The sequence below is a fragment of the Meles meles genome, chromosome 3 (assembly GCF_922984935.1).
Source record: "Meles meles chromosome 3, mMelMel3.1 paternal haplotype, whole genome shotgun sequence".
Taxonomy (NCBI): domain Eukaryota; kingdom Metazoa; phylum Chordata; class Mammalia; order Carnivora; family Mustelidae; genus Meles; species Meles meles.
Window position 1 is genome coordinate 132,682,011 of NC_060068.1, and position 25,713 is coordinate 132,707,723.

The window sequence follows — 25,713 nt, forward strand, 5'->3', positions numbered from 1 at the left end:
TTGTTGCATCTTTCTCTTCTTCAATTTAATTTTGTCCCTTCTGACTATAATGCTCTTCCTCCAGCTGCTTACCTAAATATATCAACAATACATTTAGTGAATTCTCACCAGGCACAGATTCTAAGTCTTGCGTTGCATGTGTCTTTTGATACCTTCCAGTTATGGATGCCATGGGCATCCCGTGTGCCTGAGAATGTCTCCCCCAAGACACATAAAGAGAAACAGGAAGCTTTCTTTTGTAGATCTCACTTGGGACAACACACAGATTCGCTCCCCCTTGTTCAGCCTGACAAATCTTAGTGGCTCAGGAAAACTGCAGCCGTGAGCCAGCTGGAGGAACTTTATTCAGGGCCTATCTATCACTAGGGCCTACAACTATCACCGGCTGTTCTAAAAGCTAAATAGCATGATGTTCATGCCGACCTGCAAGGTCCCCTTCAGCTATAAATTAGGTACATTCGGGTTCAAATGCTCTAGGTTTTCATCTCTCCTCCTTCATCTACTCTGTGACTTTGGTCAGCTTACTGAGCTAGAACCTCAATGTCTTCGTCTTTTTTTTTTTTTTTAGATTTATTTATTTGACAGAGAGAAATCACAAGAGAGGCAGGCAGAGAGAGAGGAAGGGAAGCAGGCTCTCCGCCGAGCAGAGAGCCCGATGCGGGACTCGATCCCAGGACCCCGAGATCATGACCCGAGCCGAAGGCAGTGGCTTAACCCACTGAGCCACCCAGGCGCCCAATGTCTTCATCTTTAAGGAGGATAATTGTTCTGTCTCCTGAGTTTATTTGAGGACTTAATTCTTAAAATCATGTGTTCCAGATAGATAACTGGTAGAAGTCTAAAACAGTGTTTTCCAAGGAAAGCTGTCTAGCTGGTATAAAGGTTCATATCTGATGACATGGGAAATGGGAGTTTTCATAAAATGTATTGTGAAGCCCTCTCCCATGAGATTCTGGTATATATGGTTTAGGGTACGACCTGAGCATTCACGTTTTTTATTTCTGATGATTCTAGAGAGCAACAAGATCAAGAACCTCTCTAAACCTAGCATTGCCCCCCTAGGAAATCATCTTCATTTGGCTCAAATGGACATCTTCTATAGCTTGGGAGGCAGTAGCTAAAGAGGGTGATTTGGGCAGCCTTAAAGGGCTCTGATACTAACGCATAAAATACCTGTGGCTGGAGTGGCAGATCATTGAGTCAGTCCATAGAGAATATCGGTGGCAGCCCCAGGGGTTGTAAGTCATTCCAAACTTGCCTCTAAAACCACCACAATGCCAAGTCTGGCAGAGCAAGCACCCTACCACAATCTAAAGAAGCTGGCTGTTGGTTTCTTTGGAACTTTGCCCTAAACCCCGAACAAAATGAGCATCAAGGCTAACAACAACAGAAGCTGGCTTTTTTTTTTTTCTTTTACTACAAAGAACAAGGAAGTATCAGTTAATGCCCCTTAATTGGCTGCTATAAAATCTGTGGCTTTAGGGTGGGGATAATACACTTAGGAGAGTGGTGAGTTAGTTCTAAGCCAGTGTTTAAGACTACTGGCAGATGGAAAATGAAATGGTTTCCCCACCCTCCCAGCTGCGTAAGAAGCCAAGATTTGAGCAGAGAGTCTTTGTTTAGAAGTGCCATTTACAAGAGGTTCTCCGGAACCATCAGACCAAAGAATATCTTTCTAATCATAAAATTTGCCCTGGAGCCCTTACACTCCTCCAGATGGCACCACCAATTCCTTCTGTGGGCATGGCCTCTCCCACCTGTCTGGAAAGAAGGCAATGAAGAAAAGTAAAGGTGGTGTCTTTGGCCCTCTGTCTGCTTTCCTTAGTCTTGGTCTTCCTTCCTTTCTTTGAAAGAAATGTGTGCAGCACTTCCAGTCTTCTCTGGACAGATGAGGACAGCCCACAGATACAAACTCCCACTCGAAAGTTAGATAAGAGTCCTGATTTAATTAGCCAAGCACACAAAATCTTTTCGGAATAATGTGGCCACACAGGGCAGGAACAGATGAAGCCTATACCCGCTGTGCCTCCCTTAGCTTCCAGGGTACCAGAAGGGGGCGCACAGCTGCGGTGACCCTGTTCACAGAGCGTGAGGTCTTGCAAGATCTGGAAAACTCCCTCCTTGCTAGGCCGCTTAGTTTCTTTCCTTGGGGCTTATGTCCCTTTTGGGAAGAGCTTATCTAAAACCCACATGCTTCTATTTAAGCAAATATTTGCTAACATTGGGTTCTCCCAGTTCTTTTTTTTCAAGATTTTGTTTATTTGACAGAGAGATAGAGAGCACAAGTAAGCAGAGCAGCAGGCGGAGGGAGAGAGGGAAGCAGGCTCTCCGCTGGGCAGGAAGCCCAATGCGGGGCTCAATTCCAGGACCCTGGAATCATGACCTGAGCCGAAGGCAGCCATTAACCAACTGAACCACCCAGGAACCCCAGGTTCTCTCAGTTCTTGAATGAAAGGCAGTGTCCTCTAGGTCACAGCCTCAACTTGGGCAAAATTGTAAATTTCTTAAATCATAGTTCAGCCTCCAGCTCCCCAGCAACCCAGAAAGTTTGTTTACACAATAGTGATATAACCACATAATTAAGTAAGTAGTAGAAAGTAACTAAAGGTCAAGTGATAAAAAATAAGTCTCCCTCCCTCCTGTTCTCTTCCCACAACCCTGGTGACAACCATTATTTGCATTTTCTTGTGTATGTCCCAGAGATGTTCTACCTATATGGGAGCATACAAGTGTGGTATACACATGAGTACATCCTTCAGTGCAAATATTAGCACACCCTGCACATTGTTTTGGAGTTTTTCTTTTAACCTAGAGAATCTGAGGGACTATTTCACAGATGTAGACAGATATTCAATGGAGAGCTGGCTCATCTTTTTTTTAATGGCTGCTAGAATTTGTTGGGTGGTTGAGCCATTGTCTGTTTACACATGTGTATTTTTCTATAGTATTCTTCAAACATAATTGATAAATTGTATCTTTTTTATTCTGATTGATACTTCCCAAGAGGCTATTAGTTCAGACACTCACCAACAACAAACAGAAGGATGTGCTTCTGTCCACTTCTGCCAATTCTGTGTATCTACTCAGTATCTACATTTCTTTGGAATAGCCTGTCATTTATTGTCAAACTTCGAGTAAGCTTCCACAGTATAGCATGTATTGTTCTAAACACTGGGATATAAGGTTTAATAGGGTCTCGTCCCTGATTTCAGGAGTTACAACCCAAAAGAGAGGAGAGAACACCAGTTCCTATAGAATGTTCCTTTTGGTGCTGGGTGAATGGGTACCAAGGGGCTGTAGGAACCCAGAAGGGGTGCGCCTGCATCCAATGAGGTCTCAGGAGGGCTGCCTGGAAGGGTTAGCACCTGAGCTTAATTCGAGACAAAATTAAAGGTTAACCAGAGCAAAGAGAAGACCATCTAGTGGGGAACAGCAAAGAGTGCAAGTGACATGGAAAACTGGGGTTTTGAGGAGCAGCTGGTACAGAAGGTGCAGGTCGGAGAGAGGTTGACACCTGGAGATGGAGGCCCAGGAAGAACCACGCCACAGAGACTTTTCTTCCAGGCTAGAGACCAGGGTTCCCCTTTTACTTCCACTGCTGGCTCCATGGATTCCTAATAGCAGCAAACTGCTACACCCAATGAATGATCGTTGTCAATGTCAACTTGAGTGAGTTATCGTTAAAACTGAGAAGAGAGGGGCAGACTGGAGGTTGGCCTGCTTTCCCTAGCCTTCAGTGTGGGACATACCTCAGCCATGTAGCACACGGTGCCCATATAAATTCTTGCTGTTCAAATGGGGTTTCCGGGACCAGCGGCATAAACATTGTAGAAAAGCAGATGCTCAGGCCACATTTCCAACCCACTGAATCAGCATCTGAGTTTAAACCAGAGGCCCAGTTGATTGTGTGTGTGTTAGCGTTTGGGAAGGGCTAGCATGGAGTTGAAGGGTTTAGGCGTTGGTATCAGGAGGCAGAACTGGACCCATGCCCCATCCTTTTTATTAACTTTGTGACCTTGGTCAAATTACTTAAACTCAGTAAGCCTCCTTTACCTCATAATTAAAGTGGGAGAATAATAGCACCTATTTCAATGCGGTCATGATAACTCAACGATGTACATGAACACACTTACCAAAACACCTGACTTTGATATAATTTCTCAATAAATGTAATCTAATGATAATAATAGGATCCTTGAGGGTATAGTGGGAGGTCCAAGATCACCTTCATCAAAGAAGGTTTGAATGAGCTATAGGTGTTCTGCAGTAGAAAGAAATCCAGCCAGTTGGGTGGCTGGCTGCCACAGAGCTCTAGCCTGAACAACCAGGTAACCCACAATTATATATTTCTTTTCCCTCAGAGAAGTAGACTAGCCAAAGGGCTCAGAGGTGGATGGGAGCATTGCTTTCTCTAAGTGTCCTAAGTGCCAAGTTCCTATATGTTAATGGGCCAGACAAGAAACCAATGAGCTTGGGCGAAGGGAACCATGAAGAACTTTGCCCTGTAGAAACTGTCTGTGGTGACAGGATAAAGCTTAACTGATGTCTGCTGCTGACACTGCAGGCTGGGCCTGCTGCCAGTGCCAGAGAGAAGTAGGCTCTTTGCAGAGACTTTTTTTCCAGTAATGCATTTTTGTATGATTGGGTTGAAATAAGAAGAGTTTTAACAAAGAGATCCCACGAGTTAATCAGTGATGGGGTAGCATCGGTTTGAGTGCTTGCTGCTGCCAGGCACTGGGGACATACCATGGGCTGTCTCTGCCCTCATGGCACTCATAGACTAAAGGGTAAATGAGCAAGCAATAAATAGCCATTAAATCATTTTAACTGTGTCACCATTTGGAAATATGTAATGCATACCTTAGAGCAAAGCAGTATGTTGTCAGAAGCTGGGAGTCAGCTGGTGTGAAAACTGCCCTAGTTCTAACCTTAATTCAATGTTCAGTCTTGAGTAGTTCACTTCCCACCTCTCTGACATTCAATTTTATCATCAGGAAAATGGGACATTTGGCTTTGATGACCCCCAAGCTCGTCCACAGCTCTGTGAATCTGTGCAAGGGGTTAAAAGTATCCCATTCATGTATACCCTCGGCCCCAAATGAAATCTTTTTCCTGAAAAAAGGAGATTCCCATAATCCCTTTTATAATCTCACAGACTATCTGCTGAGTCCTGAGGATTAGATATATAAGCCTATTAGTTGTGCTTGGGATGCCAAACACTAAAGATGCTTGCTGTCAGCAAGTATCAAAGGCTACTTCCCCCTTGTGGGGGATCTTGCGTGGCACAGAGGTTAAGAGCATGAATTCTGTTTGGACGATCTCAAATCAAGCAAAGGAGTCTCTTTCACTTACCGTGTGACCTTGAGAAAAACACTTAGTCTCCCAGGGCAGCAGTTTCCTTATCTGCTACATGGGTAACCAGGAGAATGATTGTACTGAACAGATAAGGTTGCTGTGGAACCACAGTGAGATAATGGAGGTAAGCAGAATGTAAGAAGTACTGTATGCATAGAAACTATCATTACTACCTTAAGAAAGGAGCTCCGAGACCCTTGAGTGTTGATGGTGCACTGATAACAGGCAGTGGATGGAGTCGGAGTCTGGTATCTGGCTAGGGGCGTTTTCCGATGACCATCAATAAGGGAGCACCGTTACTTTACCATGACCATGGAAAGGAAAGGAAGACTCTAGACTTGCAGTCAGAGGGTCTGACATCTGATTCTGGCTTTATACTGACTCTCTGAATGATTGGTTAAGTCAGCCCATCTTTCTGGGTTTCAGTTAGGTTGGGACTGTGAGAAGTCAGTGAGGTCACGTAAATGACTTTGCTTGGAAAAGTAGGAAGAGCTATCTCAAAGTGAACTCCTGCCAGGAAAACCCATTCAAAGGCAAAGAGGTTGGATAGTGCATGCTCCCTTCCTAGGCTTTCTGAAAATAGTGACACCATATGGTCTAGATGGTTCACCATTGCTTATCACAAGGCAATGAGAAGAAATGCAGACTTGCTGCGGTTTTACTAGCACTCTTCCTGTTAATAAGTGCTTTTCTCTGGATGTTGTTTTCCTAAGATGGTGTGAACCCGAGGAGTGTAATGTAGACGCTTGGAAAGCACTGCAGATGAAGGCTGGAACTCTGCTCCAGTCCATTTCCTTTCGCCTCCCTGTGCTGTTGGAAAGCCCAACTCTCATCCCTGCAGGCATCAAGCTCCTCCCCTGGGTGTCTGGGTTTCCTCTCCTGTGCTCTCACCTGTGCCAGCAACCCCAGAGAGAATACAGACTTCTGGAGGCATCCCATTTGGTAATCAGAGAAGGCACAGTCTGGGGACTCTCTCTCCACAGGGTTCTGTTTCTTTTTTTCCTTTTTTCTTTTTTTTTAATCTCAATTTGGGTTTTATTTGGCACTCAGTCCAGTTCACTGGCACTCAGTCTTCACCCTAGACAAATTAATCCAGATTCCTTCAGCCCATCTTTTTCAACCATTGAATTTCTTCTAAACTTTAACCTATGGACTATGAACACTGATAGAAGTCGTTTTGTGTGGAAACATCTTTGCTTGGTGACTTTTGTCGTATCTGTTAAGAGTCGGTGTTTGTTGAGCTTCTGCTTCAAACAAAGCAAGAGCCGGGGCTCTTGAAGGTACAGCTTTGTGGAACATGCGATCTCTATGTCTGAGGCTCTTACCCTATCTCTAGAGAGATTCAACATGGATCTAAGAAAATTGAATTTTAAAAATAGGTCAATATGTGGTGAATTCCAAAGGGACGGCACAAGTGCAGTTTCCGCAAAGATGTGAAAAATTGGAAACCCATGAGTCAGACCCAGCCCACGGACTTTTCTTCCTAAAAAACTGAGTTCTCACACCATCTCTCTTCATCTTGAAAAATCAATAGATTTGGCAAACTGGGCTAGCACCGGAGCACCACACTACAGAGCACTTGCCACCTTTTAGGCAGGGTAGGACGTGCCAGGGCTCACGGCCCCTGCCATCCACAGCGTCCTCATCTGTACCGTGGCCCACTACCCTCATTCACCTTACCTACATGACTCCTATGGACATTCTAAGTTCAAGAACACGCTGTTGTGGCTCAAAAGGCTGAGAACTCATTGTGGGCTGGATAAGATCTCGTGGACAGAGGGAACTTCTCACAGCTACTGAAGTCTAGGTGGGATTTTGGCAGAGAGATGGTTTTTCCAACAGGGTATGGTCAGAGGCGTTTAAAGGGAGTATACACCCAGGAGGCAGCAAACGAACAGCAGACTAAGCAGAGGGTCTGCACGGAGAAGCAGCAGGAGTAAAGAGCGGGAATGCAGACTGTGGAAGAGTTTAGATGCCAGACCGAACTGACTGTGCTAACGGTGATCTCCTGAAGGGGTTTTCAAGCTCAAGAATACCTTGAGGGAAATGATGTTTTAGAAAGATGCATGGTTGGGGCGCCTGGGTGGCTCAGTGGGTTAAAGCCTCTGTGTTTGGCTCAGATCATGGTCCCGGGGTCCTGGGATCAAGCCCTGCATTGGGCTCTCTGCTCGGTGAGGAGCCTACTTCCTCTTGTCTCTCTCTCTGCCAGCCTCTCTGCCTACTTGTGATCTCTGTCTGTCAAATAAATAAACAAAATCTTAAAAAAAAAAAAAAAGAAAGAAAGAAAGATGCATGGATAATACATATGAAAGGTTAGAAAAAAGAGAGATAAGAAGCAGCAACACCACTTCAGAGGCTGATGCAGAAATCCAGATTTGAGGACTAGAGATCTGTGCCTGGCTGAAAGCATCAGGAATGAAGGGCAAATGGCAGGAAGAAACTATGAGGGAAGGGCTACCAGAGTCTGTCACTGATGAGCATGCAAGGTGTAGGGAAAGGGAGGAATCACGTACGAATGCATTGACCAGGCCTGTGGGAGGAGGAGATGTGCTGGAGGCATGACTTTGGGAAAGACTGTATCTTCCTTTCCCAGGTGTGCAAAGCATCTGCTGGAGGGGCCTCCCTCCCCTGTCCCTTCAGGAAAGATTCTCATCCAGGCCTTTCCTTTTCAGGAAAAAGATGTGACTCCAGATAAAAATCTACTGCCTAAAGTGCAAGATGCTGCCCTGTGGCTGGAGACCTTGTCCGACACCAAAGCTGCCAAGCCTTTCCCCTCCACTGCCTCCTCCATTGCTGACTTCTTCCTTGCCCTAACCATCTGCAACTCTGTCATGGTCTCCACAACCACACAGCCCCGGCAGAGGGTAAGGATCGCTGGGGTGGGTGGTGGGATGGTTGGAAGGAGAGCTCGGGGTAAGGGGTGATGCCCTGAACAGAGAGACAAGACACCTGAGCCCTAGTCACAGAGTCACCATCTCATCACTGTGACACTTTGAACATATTCTTTATCTTTTCTGGGCCTCGGTTTCCTCATTTTTAAAATAAAATGGAAGATATGCACTTATATATGTGCTTTCTCTATAGCTTTCAAATTCTTTATCTGTCTATAGGATAGATGTTAAAAGTTAATATTTACTAAGCACTTGGTATGTGCCAGGCTCCATGCTAAACACATCCTCTACATTACCATTTAATCATCACGACCCCAAAACCCTATGCGGTATGTCCTTGGATTTCACAAGGGAAGACACAGTGGCTCAGAGAGTTTCAGCAACTTAAGGAAGGATGTATAGTCAATACACAGCAGAACCATCTGTACAACTCCATAATAATATCACATTACACTGGTCTCTGCTTTTATGTGAGGGCAAAAAAAAATTATTATTATTGTTTTATTATTATTATTATTATTATTATTATTAACACCATGGGTGAAGTTCTGCCAATTTAGAAATAATGCAGCTGGATGGCTATTTATAGAAGTTTATACTCTGAATTGTTTTTTAGTACTAAAGATGGATTGATCTTCAATTATCCACAAACTCTCACCCAAGGTCCCTTATGAGTGACTGATGAGAGTAACTGAGTGTTATAACTGGTGGCTGTGAAATCAGGAAAAAGAATGTTCACCCAGGTACCAAACCAGAGCCTCCCATTATTACACCTAGATCCCAAACTGCTCTGAACAGTCATTCCAGCCACTGAAACCTCACCAAGTTATCAAAAAATTTTTTAGAAAGCTTTGGGAGACAGAGAACATTACCTGAGAAATTAGTTCTGTTTTCAAGAAAGGAAGAAGTACATTTTGGGAAAGAGCATTTAACTCTCGATTTTCAAATTAATGGGGAGATATTAGCTGGCATGGAGCTCGGGAGACCAATCTCTGGAGCCAGGCAGCCTCTGATTTGAGTCCAGCTCTATTACCTACACACCAGGTAGTTATGGCCTATTTATTTAACCTCTTTGTGTCTTGGTTTCCTCATCCAGAAGTTGGGATAACATAGCATCCCCTAGAGTTACTAGGGAGTGAGATGAGATGCTGAATGCAAGGATAAAGCAAACAAAGCCATGGTAAGGACTTGGATAATGTGAACTCTTAATATGGGTCTGGCCTTTGTCTCCTTTTTTTCCTTTGCCCATGACCAGAGCAAGATGGTAAAATTGAGCATTATCAATCCCTAGAACATAGAACATAGAACATAGAAAGAACTATCTAGCCTAATTCCCTCATGCTCTAGGTAGAGGAAATGAGGTTCACAGAGAAGACTTGCCCATAATCACTGAAACCCCAAATAATCCACTTACTTCAAAATGACCTTCATAGTCTTCCATAAAACAGCTTGACATTTTTTCCAACACTGAGAGTTAATGTTCTGCTTTCCTCCTTTGACTGCAAGGTCACCGTGCCACCCTCGACCAAGACTCTGGGGACATCCCTGGAGAAGATTCAGCAGCTCTTCCACAGACTGAAGCTTTTGAACCTCAGCCAGTCATTCTCGTCTACTGCGCCCTCTGACACTGACCTGGGGGAGAGTTTGGGAGCCAACATGCCTACCACAGACTCAGAAGAGAGAGATGATGCATCTGTGTACAGCGGAGGCTACTCCACAGATGGTGGCTATAAGAGCAGCGCATGGGACGAGGGCGACATCCAGGGGTCTGGATTGGAGGCTTCCTTGGAGGACGTGCTGGAGGCCCCAGCTCTAGGCCTGGCCAGCCCTGAGCTCTGTTATGAGGCTGAGAGCCCTGATGAGGCAGCCCTGGTGCATGCTGCTCATGCCTACAGCTTCACACTGGTATCCCGGACACCGGAGCAGGTGACCGTGCGCTTGCCCCAGGGCACCTGCCTCACCTTTGACATCCTCTGTACGCTGGGCTTTGACTCTGTCAGGAAAAGAATGTCCGTGGTTGTGAGGCACCCACTGACAAGTGAGATCATCGTCTACACCAAGGGGGCAGACTCAGTTATCATGGATCTGCTGGAAGACCCAGAGTGCGGTGAGTCCCACCTCACCAGGGCTCTAGGAAGAGGGCTCCTTGGTTTAAGAGGCAGCACAGAACAGTAATAAGGAGCTTGAGTTATAGTGTCACTTAGTCCCACAGATCCTAATTTGAACAGAGGCCACAGGTGCTTTCCTCAAAGCAGGTTCCTTAAATCATGCTGCCTTCTGCATCTCCGAGCCCTGGAGAATTATAGTGTTCGTGAGCTTATTAAAGACTTAGGGCAGTCTTATGCTGGAGAAACCTCTTTACCTTTATCCCAATTTCTGGTTTCTCAAACTCATTTAAACATGGATTAGCCGTACACAGTTTTTTTCTACCATGACACCCATTAACATGCCCTAGAACACACTGTGGTCCTAACTCTTAGCTTTGGAAAGAAGCCAGCTGAACCCAGAAAGGGAAGTGACGTAAGAGAGGTGCACAGCTAACTAGTGGTAAATCCTAGGCCGGGTACCCTGAATCCCAGTTTGGAGCCTTTTCCATGCCACCAGAACTCTGCACCAGGCCCAGTCTGCTCTGGGAAGCCTCAGGTGTCGCTCTTTATCATCCTTTTCCCCAGCCTCCCCCAAATGGATTTTCATAAACTTGAGCCAAGCCAGAAAAATGTTCCAAAGTCCCTACATCTCTGTGTCCAATTTTGGAGCAGCATGAATTAGTGTGCAGCCGCTTCCTGATTGCTAACAAGAAGAAGACAGTTATGGGGCCATGATTCTCCCGGGATAGCAGATTTCAGCCAAGCTTTAGAATTGCCCGGGCAGCCCTGTGCCTCCTGCAGTATCAGCAGTGGACCAAAGCCAAGAGGTTCATGGGGATTGATGAGTGTTTAGAATGGGAAGGGAGCTAATTAGGTCTCTTCATCCCAGACTCTGGCAGACAATGAATTCAGTGTTTCTGAGTCAAGGGAACCACGGCACTCTATCCCTGGGCAACAGCCATCCAAACTGCCCTAGAGATGTTTTTTTGTGGTTGTTTTTTTTTTTTATTTGTTCCTCACCTGATTCCAAAATGGATTAGAGATGCTTCCAATAAAAGACACATACACAATATTACCATAAGAATTGAGAATCAACGCTATGAAAAGGAAAGAAGAAAATAACCCTAGGTATAATATAATTACAGTGTTTGAGCACTCAATTTGACCCTGAGGTTCCTGGTAGCCTGAGCAAAAAAATAAACTCCAAGGCACACAGTAGAAGGCAAAAGGGACTCATCTCAGGGAGCTAGTGTCTTTGAAAATAAAATATTGTAGACAGTGCTCGTTGGGACAGTAGTGCTCAATAAACACAAAGATTGTGCTGAAGGCACCAGGGAAAAAAGTAGTATCTGAAAAATGAGATAATCTTTAAAATGATTTTTATATTGCATAAAAACGGCCTTGGAATAGTATCATGGGAAAAATCAGAGATTTGTCGCATTCCCTTATATTCATTTTACTGTAATGAATTGTATGTTTGATTTTGCTTTATATGGAGGAAATAGATGAGGTACACAAAATCTGCTTACTCCCTGGGCGTCTGAAGATCGCAATCCAGCCCTGGTAAGGGAGGACTTGGAAGCCTTTTCCCAGCTCAGCTTTACAGTGCTGCACCTGATTAGTGATGTCTGGGACATCTTAAGTAAAGGAGGTGGGGATGGCATCAGAGCTGCCCCAGACCTGCCAACCCAGGCTGAAACATTCTTTTTATCTGATAGAAAAAAGTACTGGATTTTCAGGAGAAAAAGATAAAAGAAAACCCATCAGACTTCATAAAGGGAACGTTGCGCAACACAATGAAATATTTTTTCCAGCTAGATTTATAGGAAATACAAAAAATATTTTTTTCTAGGGCCATTTCCCATTATAGAAAGAAAGCCTAACTCAAAAAACCCAATGTGATGAAGAGCTTAGCAATGAGATCTAGAGCTGTGGCTATCCTGAGCCCTCAGTTGTATAAAGACTGGAATAGAGGACAGAGGGGATCATGGATGGTATGTCTTAAGATCATGCAGGGCTAACTGGCTACATGGAAAACACTGGAGGTAACAACAAAGATTCAGACTTCTGTGTCCAGATTCAGCAGGGCTTCAACTGGGAACCTCTATTATTTGTGTAAGTTCCCAGCTTATTTTGATGCAAACTTGTGTTTGGGAACAATACCTAAGACAACCCACCATCCCTAAATAGGACTTTTCTCAGCCAGGCTTTTGTGGATCAGATATAGAAAGCAAAAAATTTAAGGATTCCTGGAGTTATCACGAACATCATGGCAAACAAGAGAGACCGTCCATATTTCTGGGGTGGGCTATAAGGGGATTCCTCCTCACTCTTTCAGAGTGTTAGAAACAAGGATCCCCATGCATTTGTACATGACCTCATGGAGGACAATGACTATTTGACAGCAACTGACACGGATGTGGAAAAGAAGGTGAGGAAAATTCGAGCCAGGACCCAAAAACATCTAGACTTGTATGCAAGAGATGGCCTTCGAACACTGTGCATCGCCAAGAAGGTAAAAGAAAATTCTTTCTTTAGTAGCTATAAGGTCTCAGCCCTGAGTCTGTCCTTTCTATTTCTTTTTAGAAGACCCTTAATATTGGTTGATTTAATATTTTCAAAATTCAAAAAATATATATATTTTAAAAATTCAAAACACATATATATTTTCAAAATTTGCTATTCTGACTCACCATAAAGACCCAGGATCTTGACAATTATGCTGGGGCAGAAATCTGAATGGCAAGGTTCCATTTCAGTGTAGCTTTGATGTTCCCTGTTTTTCCTTATATATACATATATAATTGGTAACCCATAACTCATAAAATAATTTTTAGTGTTCTAATTTTACCTTCAAAGTAGACTTTTTAAATTTTGCATTATTTGCCTAGACTTGAAATTTGGGAGAGACTATGTGATCACATAAAAATCTAGATTTCTGGCTTCTCTTAAAAATTTAGAGAATCTGATGAACCATGTCTCCATTCTTGAAGAGCAACTAATAGCTAGAGCCTTGTAGTAGTTGATCCCTTCAATATAGGGTATATTCTTCTGTGTTCTGCAATTGGTCACAGCCCCTACCTTCCCTGTTGTCTTGCCCTTGGCCCAGCTGTAGTCTTGTAATTACCAACCTCTTGCCCTGCAGACCTTTGACTTTGCAGACCCTGCTAGGGAGGCAGGCAAAGAAATATGAATCCCAGAGTAGGGCCATCTAATGAGGCACCTAAAAATCAGATAAGGGAGCTATGATGATATGCATTTCTAGATGACTAAAATTCATCTTTTATTAGTTTCTTGTCTATAAATTCCCAGAGGTCTTCATCTCTTTTATGACGCCTAGTGCAACTACGTTTAAGAGCACCCACTTTAAACTCAGACCTACCCAGGTACAAGTCCCAATCTCACTACTTGCCTATTATGTGAACTTGGGAAAGTTCTTCGCCTCTCTGAGTTTGGGATTTTCTTATCTGTAAAATGGCATTAATGGTCCCTCCCTCATACAGTTATCATGGAGATTAAAGTAACACATATACAGTGCCTGAGACAGTGACCAGTGCTTACTATCCATAAATTCTAAGTATATCCTTACCACCTTCTATTTACCATTGAAATTCTTTGTGCCTTTTTGTCTCCTCTAATAGAATTATGAATACCTCAAGAGCCAAGGCCTACATGTGTCCCCTTGGTTTTCCCCATAATGCCATGTACAGAAGGAAAAGCAAGGAATATTTGATTGTTGGACAAAAGAATCATTTATTGCTATTAGAGACAGTATGTACATGACACCAGCAGAGGGGTCTAATGTGCTATGGACTGTAAGGGAGGAAGAGACGTCCTCCAGTTGGATTTTTCCAACTACTGTGTATCTCCAGTTGCTGGTGAAATAGTCTACCAGTCTATGCAAGATCTGACTGCTGCTTACCTTCCCAGCCTCATTGCTGCCTCTTCTCTCTCTGGCTCTCCATCCTTTAGCCAACTGGTATATTCAAGGGAACAGAAAGAAAGCTAAGCTCATTGCTGTTTCATGGCCTTTGCCTTTGCCCCTCTCCATGACTGACCCCTTCCCATCATTGGATCTCAACTTGCATGTCACTTTATCTAAGAGAACTGAAGATCCAAATGAGATAACCACACAGCTTCCCCCAACTAGTCACACTCTGTCACGTCACCCTCTTTGTTTTCTGTAACCCCTTAAAGTGATCTGTCCTTTTAAGTAATTTACTTGGATTAATGCCTCTCACCCTCCACTAGTACATAAGCCCAGGCATGCAGGGATCTTGTCCATCTTGATCACTACTATACCTCCAGTGTCTAGAGCACAGCAGGGGCTCGCTGGTGATAATGGAACCTCAGGATCAATATCTCAATGATTCATGCATTCAAAAAAAAAAAAATCAGGGGTGCCTGGGTGGCTCAGTGGGTTAAGCCGCTGCCTTCGGCTCAGGTCATGATCTCAGGGTCCTGGGATCGAGTCCCGCATCGGGCTCTCTGCTCAGCAGGGAGCCTGCTTCCCTCTCTCTCTCTCTGCCTGCCTCTCTGTCTACTTGTGATCTCTCTCTGTCAAATAAATAAAAATAAAATCTTTAAAAAAAAAAATCAATGAGGAGAAATAATTGTGTAGAGAAGTGTAATTCCTATATCTAATTGTATAGGGAACCTCAAACAGGCCCACAGAAAATGCTCTGGGATTCACTCTACATTTGGAAAGAGCCTCTTCCTTGTCCTGCAGGTCATAACTGAAGACGACTTCCAGCGATGGGCCACCTTCCGGTGTGAGGCAGAGGCATCCCTTGACAACCGAGATGAGCTTCTAATGGAGACTGCACAGCATCTGGAGAATCAACTCACCTTACTCGGTAACTAAAATAAGTCATCACTAAATTTTTTAAAAAATAAAAAAAAAAAGGGAAGGCTACACGCTGTAGAAGGAGTTCTTGGCCCTGACTCTGGCACTGCTGCAGATGTGTCTCAATTAAAAGCCTTCCCTGGAGTGCCCTTCCAGGTATTTGGCACAAGTGGTAGAGATACCCAATCCAGACTCCACAAGCTGCTTCCTGAGGATGCCCAGGAGCATTCCCACCCTGCCTGCTGGATGAAGCCCAGGAGCTTGGTTACTTCTCCTCCAGTTATTTGAATGTTTATTGAGCACCTACTATGTGCCAAGTGGCATGTTAGATATTGGAACTAACAAATAAGAGCCGTACACCCTATGCTCTCAGAGCTCGATCTAGCAAGGAAACTGGATGATTAAACAAGGAATTTCAACCAAGTGTGATGAGGGTCGGGCTGGAAGATTCACCTGGTGGTATGGGCGCAAAAGAGAAGGTACCAGCCTAGACTGGGGCCAAGGAGAGTGCTGGAAGGCAGGAAATGAGCAGGGCAGAGGAGTTGGTCAAGCAAAGGCAGAGCGTTGTCAGGCAGAGGGAGGGACCTACAGAAGAGTTAGATGTGAGACAGCCCAAACGGGCTGGAAACCCCGAGATCTGTCATGGCTAAACCACAGAGTATCGGGGAGAAAGCTCAGCATGACGCAGGTCATGAAGGACACATAAATAATATGCTAACGGTTTAGAGAGAAGGGACGAAAAGCAGGGACAGACTCAAGCTTTACAAAAAGCTGCTGCTCTATGGCAGTCCGACCGATAACACTGAGGTAAAGATGAGAAGCGGGGAGACGGGCTATGTGGTAGTCTTATGTTTCTGTGGGAGGGAAAACATTACCTGGGCAGAAGGAGGAGGCTTTGTTTATCGGGGTTAATCACCTCACCGCTGGCAGCAAGATCTGGAAAAGGCAACGCCTGATGTGTGTATGTGCTAACCACATGGCGAAAGCCTTCTTTCGTCTTGGGAGGCAATGCTGAGCTGGGGATGAGGGCCAAATCCTGGTCTTGTGCTGTATGCTCGGGGACCTATCCCTTCACCCCGCTGAGCCCTAGCTGCCCCTCCATGTAAACCAGACTGCTCCGAACTCTCAGCCAGGCAGCAGTGCAAGGGGAAAGCACCAGGAGTGCTGTAAGAAGACAGTGACGACTTTATGGATTAAAGATAGCAGCAAAAGGGGAACCTGGGTGGCTCAGTGGGTTAAAGCCTCTGCCTTCGGCTCAGGTCATGATCCCAGAGTCCTGGGATCGAGCCCCGCATCAGGCTCTCTGCTCCGCGGGGAGCCTGCTTCCTCCTCTCTCTCTCTGCCTGCCCCTCTGCCTACTTGTGAACTCTGTCTGTCAAATAAATAAATAAAATCTTTAAAAAAAAAAAAAGGAAAGAGATAGCAAGATTTGTCAGGAAGGGTGGCAAATGAGGAGACCTGTTCCCCACCTCCTTCAGCCTTTTTTCTTTTCCTGTGTTTTGACTCCGGGGCCTTTGCCCGCTGCCTCCCAAGGCCTTTCTGAAAACTGGCCATGAGAACTTATTTTAACAGGAACCAGAAGGTAGCCAGGCCAGACAGCTCTATCCACACGCAAGGCCACAGAACGTCATCCCACTCGGGCACATGACTCCCTCCTCACTCCCCCCACACCCCCCTACTCCCCTCCCCCCAGGTTGCTTTTGTGTCAGGGAGCACTTCGGTCTCAGTCAGCGAGCGGTACTCCACAGCGGGTTCTGCAGAACGAGAACACGCGTGTCGGGATCTGTCGACTTCCCTTGCTGCGAAAGACTTTCACGGTGTTTCTGCTCCATTTTTTCTTTCACGCAAATAAATGTGTTTTTCCTCTTTTCTCCTTCACTCTGCTTCCCTGTAATATAAATCAGCTTCAGAATCTCACCTTCCAGGCTAACCCTTGGAGGGAAAGACAAGGCCTGAGCCATCAGTTTTCATGGGGTTGTTTGCGCATCTGGGCCTGCAATACAAAAGAGGCACATTTCAGGATAGAGTCATTATTTTTGTTCCCTCAAGGTGGCTTGGGGAGGGGAGGATTGGGGCTGGGAAGAGATTTCATCTTACCACCAAGAATCTGCTACGCCACGAAAGCCGCATTGCATTCACCCTGGGTCCCACACTACGAAACGATCTTTTCAATATGCATCCACTGTAACTGCTTTGCCAACCTATTGTCGCTAGGGACTATTAAAAGAAATGAAATGCCTTGCTCCTGCCCAGAGTAAAATGGGTAGCCATTAGTCTGTTGTCTGAAGTGAATCTCAATTTAAATGCAGATTAATTTATGCTTAATCACTTCACAACTATTTAATATTTGGCTATATATTCATCAGGGTTGGTGCAAAGCTTGAGATCATTCAAAAATTATAATAGAGTCTGCATATTTAATTCCAAGAACAGTATCAAAACCCTGAGTCCCGATTCTGCGGTGAGCGGTTCCAGAGCAAAGTCTCTCCACTTCTCTCCAGTTTCCTTGCTGCTAGACCCACCCAGGCGATTTCTGCACACGGCTCAGCCTCTAATCTCATCCCACCTCCCCCAATCTCCAGTCCTTCTCTACAATGATCTTCTTAAAACTCAAAACTGATCCCATCACTCTCCATCTTAATTCCCTTTAATCCTTTCTCATCTACAGTAAATCCGAAATCCTGTAATGCCCCGACAAAGCTCTGTAGGATCCAGCAGACTTCCTTTCTTCCTGTCCCCATCTCTTAGCCCACTTGGCCTCCATTTCTGCCTTCTTCTACTCTGACCTCTGGGCCTTTATAGATGCTCATCCCTCTACCTGGAATTCTCCTCCTTGGCCATTTCTTGGCCTTATTTTCCAGGTCTGAGCTCAAACGGCACTTTTTACCAAGATTGTCCCTGACCTTCTAGATGAAGTTCAGGTCTCCTAGTGTATGGCACCCTGGGCTTTTCTTCTCATACAGTTCCATTATAAATCCTTCTTCAATAAGCTTTTGAGTTGCAAAAGGGTAGAGACGAGCTCCATTTCACTGCTGTATGCTGACTGCTTAGCACAGCCTAGGACATGGGAGATAGTTAATAATCCCTATCTGGTTTGAGAGGGCTTGAGGGAATTTAAGCAATTTTTCACACTAATTGTAAGCTCTGGTGTCTTTGATCACTCCAGGAGCCACTGGGATAGAAGACCGGCTACAGGAAGGGGTTCCGGACACAGTCGCTGCTCTGCGGGAGGCTGGCATCCAGCTCTGGGTCTTGACCGGAGATAAGCAGGAGACAGCAGTCAACATCGCCTATTCCTGCAGATTGTTAGATCAGACTGACACGGTTTACTCCATTAATACAGAAAGTCAGGTGAGACCAAAGTAGAGACCAGATGTCCAAGTGCAGAACAGCCTCTAAGTCAAAAGAGATAGGCTTACGGGTAGGACTTGGGTACACAGGGAAGCACCCCTGCCCCCTTGGAGCTCCGAGGCCCTCAGGAGTCACTCACTTCAGCCCCATGCACCACTGACCAGTTTGATCACATTATATCCAGGAGTACATGTTAGAACGTTTTGATCTTTTAACTTCCACCCTTGGCCCAATCTCCACATTTTACAATGGGGACACTAAAGATCGTTGGGACTAAGTCCCTTGCCCAGAGTCACCCTGGTAGTTTCTGACAGAACTAAATCTAGAACACTGTCCTCCCGCCAGGCTCGTGCTATCTGTACCGTAACACATTACTTGCTCACAGAACCCCAGTTGTGAGTTCTACTTCTACTTTGGATTAACTCTCCCATTGAAAAAGCCCCCTTTGCATTAAAATGATTCTGAGTTTCAAATTGCAGCTCCAATTTATGTGTCCAATTGGTTTGCCACAGCATAAAACCTGAAGGGAATGATTCATGAGACAGCATGCTTAGATAGGATGGGAGAGAAAGAGAAAGGGAGAAACAGAATCCTAGAACTGCAGTTTTCAACCCCCAGTGAGACTGTGGGCAGCAGGGGATGGGGTTTGGAGAGAGGATTGTGTGAAGTCTGAGGAAGAGTATTCGAAGTTACAATACAATTTTATATTTGGGGGGGAAAATCTATTTTCACAATGCAAACTGCACAAAGTGAAGTTCCAAAATCTTGGCTGATGACTATGAGAAGGAGGTATCAAGATGTTTGCTCCTACCAGAAGGAAACAAGCAGGAAAAGTATGGGAGGGGTGGTGGGAGGAGGGCACGGGGAGATGTAGGCATTCCGTGGGGAAAAAGATGGAGAAGAGGGAAAAAGATGGGAACGAACAGCACAGAAAAGGGAGGCAGGGAGGATGCTGGAACCACACTCTTTCAGTTTTGCTTAAGACTGACTGGACCCAGAACAGAGATTTAGGAGGTTTAAATCTGTTGTTGTTGTTGTTGTTGTTGTTGTTTTCCATAAAGAATCACATACACATATTTTTTTTAAGTAGTGTATACTATGAAAAGTGCCTGAGGCCCTTTGTAAGAATTGGAAAAATTGCTTTCTTCACCAGCGCACAGATTATGCTGTGATTAGATTAAAACCCCAATGAATTTTCAAAATGAATATAATCTTGGGGAAGTCTTTGGCATTAATATTATGCTTAGGAAAGAAATTTTTTTTTCTTTCTAATTTGCTGCTTGCTTGAGTACTTGATCCCTATAATAACAGTTGATATCTTCCTGCCCTGCTTACAATGGAAATTCTATTTACAAGGATTATTTCACTCCAGGTGATCCCAGAAGGAGGACATGGGCAAACTTCTGAGTCAGTCAGACCAAGAGTGATAGAGTGGGTTTTTGTGGTTTCTGTTAAATGTAATGTATTCCTCCAGGAAGCTAAAGATGTTTAGCAATTAATTAGCCAACGTTCTTAAGGAACAGTGGGTCACATTTCATGTTTTGTTCACTCACTCTTGATTCATTTAAAGCTTCTGGGATCCTCCCAGATGGTATCTGAATGTTAGCCCCTGTCCACACCCTAAGCCCACTAAACCTCTAAGATTAGTTTTTCTCACCCCCTTACCTGGCTACAAGGATATGTAAAGCCAGAAACTGGGAAAAGCCATTCCAAATCTCAGATTTACTTAAACCCTAGTTTAATATAATTCTGTATTCAGTGAATAATTTCTCCAAGGGTTTTAATCTGCCTAATTCATTATAAATTGATTTAGGGCTACTGTTTCTTTGTTATGTACCTTAAATCTATAAGCATGTTATGGGACCTCTCTAGACCTCAGGGTTCACATCCATAAAATGAGAGAATTACTAATCCATCACTGAAAGGGCTGGTCTGTCAAGGAATTTAGAAGGGACTAGAGTATTAGATAGAAATTAATAACAGCAATGATTATTATCATTTAGTAACATATATTGAAAGCTTAATATGGTCCAGGTACCAAACCTCCCAAAACTTCACTCTCTTCATATGTAAAACAGGGATTAGAAAGATTTATTTCAGAGGCTATTGACAGGATTATATAAAATCATAGAAGAAAAATACTTATTAGCATAGTATTTGTCTTAGTTAACAAATTACTCCAAAATTTAATGGCTGCAAACAACCAATATTTATTATCAGTTTCTGTGGGTTAGGAGTCCAGGGGCAGCTTAGCTGGGTACCTCTGGTTCAGGTCTTTCTGGAGGCTGCAGTTAAGCTGTCAGTCAAGGGTATACGTTCATCTGAAGGTTCAACCAGTAGGTTGTTTGGACATGGAAAGAAGCCTTTCTGCCAAGCTCACAAACATGATTGCTGGCAAACTTCAGTTCCTCACCACATGGGCCTCTCCATAGAGCTGCTTCACAACATGGCAGCTGCTTTCCCCCACAGTAAGCCATCCAAGAGAGAGAGAAAATAGTGACAAATTGGAAGCCATGGTCTTTTTATAAGCTAATCTGGAAGAGACTTCCCATCACTTTTGCAGAATTCTTAACAGTAGAAAGGAATTGCTAGATGTGGCTCACACCCAAGGGAAGGGATTAGACAGGGGCATGCATCCCAGGAGGGCAGGGTTCCCTACCACAGTACCTACCATATACTAAAGGTTAAATGAATGGTAACTATTTGGTTATTATATCACAATTTGAAATAAGTAAATTCAGAGATTTTGAAACTTATATCTCCAGTGACTTCCTGCAGCCATATGTTGGAGAAATTTATATAATTTGTGTCTGCCCCAACTCCCAGCATGGACTGTCTTGATCTCTTTCCCAGATAAGTGCCTCAGGCATAACCACCCACTCCTGGAACTACTTCCTATTACCCCTCTAGGTTCTGGGCATACCCTATTGCTTGCAACACTCAATTTAGCATCCTCTCAGGGAAGACTGAGGAATGATTATCTGCAGTTCTACTCACTCCAGAATAAATGACTCCAAATATTCTCAGAAGCTTCTAGATTAAACCTATCGTATCAGAACAGTCTTCACAATTTTTGCCTAAATCCACATATTACCTGTACTGTTTTTTTATTTAATGATTTCATTTAAATTGACTAACTTTAAACACTTAAATTTATTTTTAGAAATTTTTTGGCACTATAGTAAATGAAAATCATCCTTGCCATGAATAAAAGAACACTGCTAAATAAAGATCATGTGGACAAAATCAGAGAGGGAGATAAATCATAAGAGACTCTTAATCATAGGAAACAAACTGAGGTTTGCTGGAGGGGAGCAGCGTGGAGGGATGGGGTTACTGGGTGATAGGCATTAGGGCAGGCACTTGATGTAATGAGTATTGGGTATTATATAAGACTGATGAATCACTGACCTCTACCTCTGAAAGTAATATTATATGTTAATTAATTGAATTTAAATTTTTAAAAAGCTTATTAAAAAACAAAACAAAAAATAAAGATTATATGAAAAAACAATGCTATTAAAATTGATGATACAGTTGACTGCCACAACTTTTCTCTATCTTTATTTGAAAGTAATGTTGCAAAATCTCAAGAGGTACAAAGGATATACTTAGAACCAAAAGATGACTTTATCTCTGATACAATCAAAAGTAAAAGAGGAAAATTTTGATAAGAGCAAATAAATTCTTCACTAGATTTCAAGGTAAACATCAGAAAAAATCAGTGAGAAGTTTCTTTACATCATTAAGGTGTTCATATTCATAGTCAGTTTTAACCTATATGACCAACACATTCATGCCAACAGATAAACATATGATGTATTTTTTTAATTAAAAGCCATAATTTTGGTAATAATGATCTGCTTCCAATGTAAGTTGGGTGACCTAGGGCAAGTTACTAATGATTTCACTGTTTCAGTTTCCTCATCACTCAATTTCCTCAGGAGAACTAAAATGACTTGTGAGAAATAGAAAGCAGAATACCTTCATAACATTATTTATGAGCTTATACCATCCCTGTATCAGTCTCCATCTTGCTGAACTACTTCTACTCCCATTCCCTAGCCATCTCTCTTTTGCCATTAATCTGCTTCCAAATTAACATTGCTTTGATGCCTTTTGAAATATTGCAGGGAAACGAGAGAAATCAGAGAATGCTTCCTGCGTGATCTCTATGGTGGTAGAGTTTCATAACTATTTTACTAAAGGATAAAGTGAAATCTTTAACCTACACTTCCAGTGTTGCTTACTAATACCATATTTATTATTCTGACTCTACAGGAAACTTGTGAATCCGTCCTCAGCTGTGCACTGGAAGAAGTAAAGCAATTTCATGGGCCACAGAAGCCAGACCCCAAGCTCTTTGGGTTCTGTCTACCTTCTGAGACACTATCTCCCTCCTCAAGAGCTGCAGTTCCAGAAGTTGGATTGGTCATCGATGGGAAGACATTGAATGCCATTTTCCAGGGAAAACTGGAGATGAAATTTTTGGAGTTGACGCAGTACTGCCGGTCTGTCCTATGCTGCCGTTCCACCCCGCTCCAGAAGAGTATGATAGTCAAGTTGGTGCGAGACAAGTTGAGCGTCATGACCCTTTCCATAGGTACCTATCATGCTGAGATGTGGGTGCAGCTGTGAGGCTGATCTGGCAAGAGGCCTGGACCAGAGGTGGAAGGTCATGTGTCAAAGTCAAGATACCCAGGCTGAGGGTCACTGTCTTAGACTGAGAGAGTTCAAAGTGACAGCCAAGACTGGCAGCTGGGAGATGAAGCAGAGGCTAAGCAGAGTGGGAGAGTGAATCAAAGTTCTCAGGATGAGCAGATCACTAAGGAAAACTTAACGACTTGAATGGAGGTTAAAGCCAGAAGGAGCCTCAAATTCAGAATATTCACATAACTCAGTAAAATACACTCAGGCCAATTCAGTTCTGGGATACAGTCCATTCCCCTTTTGATACTTAACAGCTGGCATAATAGCATAAACATCAGGTGTTTGTGGATTTGATATTCTGCTGAGTGTTGATGGCTTGTGGGGAGATTGTAGAAGTTGAGCCTATCCCATATGTTCATCCTGGAATACAAGGCCCAGCACAAAGCAAACGCTCAACGAATGCAGACCTGTTGGTTGATGAAGAAATTCCTCATGGGACCCTAAACTTTAAACGTGGTTAAGGCAGAGATATCAAAACTGTACCTATATCAAACCTTCCAGGGATAAGCAAACCTGGTTTCCAAGAATCTTCACAATCTGGTCTCCACTAACCCTCTAGCCACATCCTTCAGCACAGCTACTGTCTGTTCCCCAACATCTGGCACTCCATGCTCTAACCAGATGGAACTGATTGCCATTCTCCAGGCCTATCTCTCTCACTCCTGGGCCTTTGCATTTGCCAAGCTATTTCCTCTGTAAAACACCCCTTGTTCCAATCCCATCTAACCTTCCTTATCTCTGGGAACTCCTGCAGCACACAGCCCTCAGAGCTGCAGAGCACTGATACGCTTTCTGCGATGGCCTGCTCAGGAGACCAGGAGTTCCTTGAATAGGGGGAACCATATCAGTCTTATCATTTTGTCTGTGCTCTGCGCATACCAAGCACATAGTAAACATTACATTCATTTAGGGATATTCCTACAGATGGTTCCAGGTTCTATCCTTCCTACACAGGCAGAAAGAGTTTCCTTCCCGGCATTTCAAATTAAGAAGACTATTCGCACATTGTTTTTTCTCCCAGTCTTCAGGTGAAAGCAATTCAAACCAAAAAAAAAGATATGCCTATCTTTGTGCATAGGCAAAAAGATAGGGAGCAAAGTTTTAGCAACTGCATCCTGATTTTATTCCCCAAATTGTCCTCTTCAGAACTTTACTCACACACAAGGCAATAGCCCAGGACTGACATTCTGAGGTAAGAAATTGTCTCCACTGCCGCAGAAGCAGAAAAAAACCCAGCAGGGGGAGTTATGGCACGATTCCATACCTCTCCTTCCACTGGTTTGCTAACAGAAGAAGTTAAAGAGTAGATTTGTTCTCCATGGGGAAGAAGAAAATAAATAATGATCATGACAAGAATAATGGCTACTTACATTCATAAAGTTTTATTTATTTTTTTAAAGATTTTATTTATTTATTTGACAGACAGAGATCGCAAGTAGGCAGAGAAGCAGGCAGAGAGAGAGGAGGAAGCAGGCTCGCTGCTGAGCAGAGAGCCCGATGCAGGGCTTGATCCCAGGACCCTGGGATCATGACCTGAGACGAAGGCAGAGGCTTTAACCCACTGAGCCACCCAGGCGCCCCATTCATAAAGTTTTAAAGATTAATTTCATTGCCAAGTAACAAAGGAAAGAAAATTCTCTCCCCAATTCCATATTCTCCATGTTATCTAATATATATTTAAATGCATTCTATTATGAGAAACTACTAGAAAAAGAGGTGGGGTCAGGAGGAGAATGAAGGCAATGCAGACCACAAACCATGGCCGCCAGGCTGAATCCCGCCCACTACATGCTCTTGCAGGAATATAAGAATGACTTTTATGTTTTTAACTGTGAAACGTGTACAAGACTACTCGCCTTTCAGCAAGAAGAGTTGTTCAGTTTTGCTTCTTGGCCTATAGAGCCTAAAGTATTTACTATCTGGCCCCTTATAGAAAAAGTTTGCTAATCTCTGTAGTCTGAAAGATAAAGCTTTGGGAAAAGCCAGGTTTGTAAGGAAAGCCTCCCTGGGTAGAGCTGTGCTGTGTAAAATGGTTGCTGCCTAGCTATATACAGGTATTGACGTTTATAATTAAATAGAATTTCACCGGCCACGTTTTGATAGTCACATGGGGCTCGTGGTCTCCATATTAGACAGTAAAGATAGATGATGTTTCCATCCTCACTGAAAACGATATGACAGTGCTGGAGGCTGTCCGTGTATTCCTGTGCCCTAACCTCCAATTTCCTGAAACAAACACCTTAGCTCATTACATGGGAACACAGTGTGACTAAATGTTCCTCAACGAAAAAAAAAAAATCAGTCAATCCCATTTCCCTATATTCAGAAACAAAACCGAACACCATCTCTGTCTTTGGACACCATTGCCAATCTGATGATTTAGCTGTCCAGACCTTCCAACGGTCTTAATATGGTCAATATTTTAGCTTCTACTGAGTTAGGAAAGGTAACAAAGATCTTCACACCAATGCTC

The 25,713-nt window shown here is 43.7% G+C and overlaps 1 protein-coding gene across 4 annotated transcripts in view; it reads left to right on the top strand.

Moving 5' to 3' along the window:
• Positions 1-25,713, top strand: part of ATP10B (ATPase phospholipid transporting 10B (putative)) — a 100,306-nt gene that overhangs the window by 48,063 nt on the left and 26,530 nt on the right. For all 4 annotated transcript variants that reach the window (XM_045999267.1, XM_045999269.1, XM_045999268.1 and 1 more), the window contains 6 exons: positions 8,028-8,219; positions 9,753-10,353; positions 12,739-12,848; positions 15,063-15,189; positions 18,346-18,530; positions 22,812-23,133. In XM_045999267.1, the coding sequence (XP_045855223.1) occupies positions 8,028-8,219; positions 9,753-10,353; positions 12,739-12,848; positions 15,063-15,189; positions 18,346-18,530; positions 22,812-23,133 (1,537 nt within the window). The remainder of the gene's footprint in view (positions 1-8,027; positions 8,220-9,752; positions 10,354-12,738; positions 12,849-15,062; positions 15,190-18,345; positions 18,531-22,811; positions 23,134-25,713) is intronic.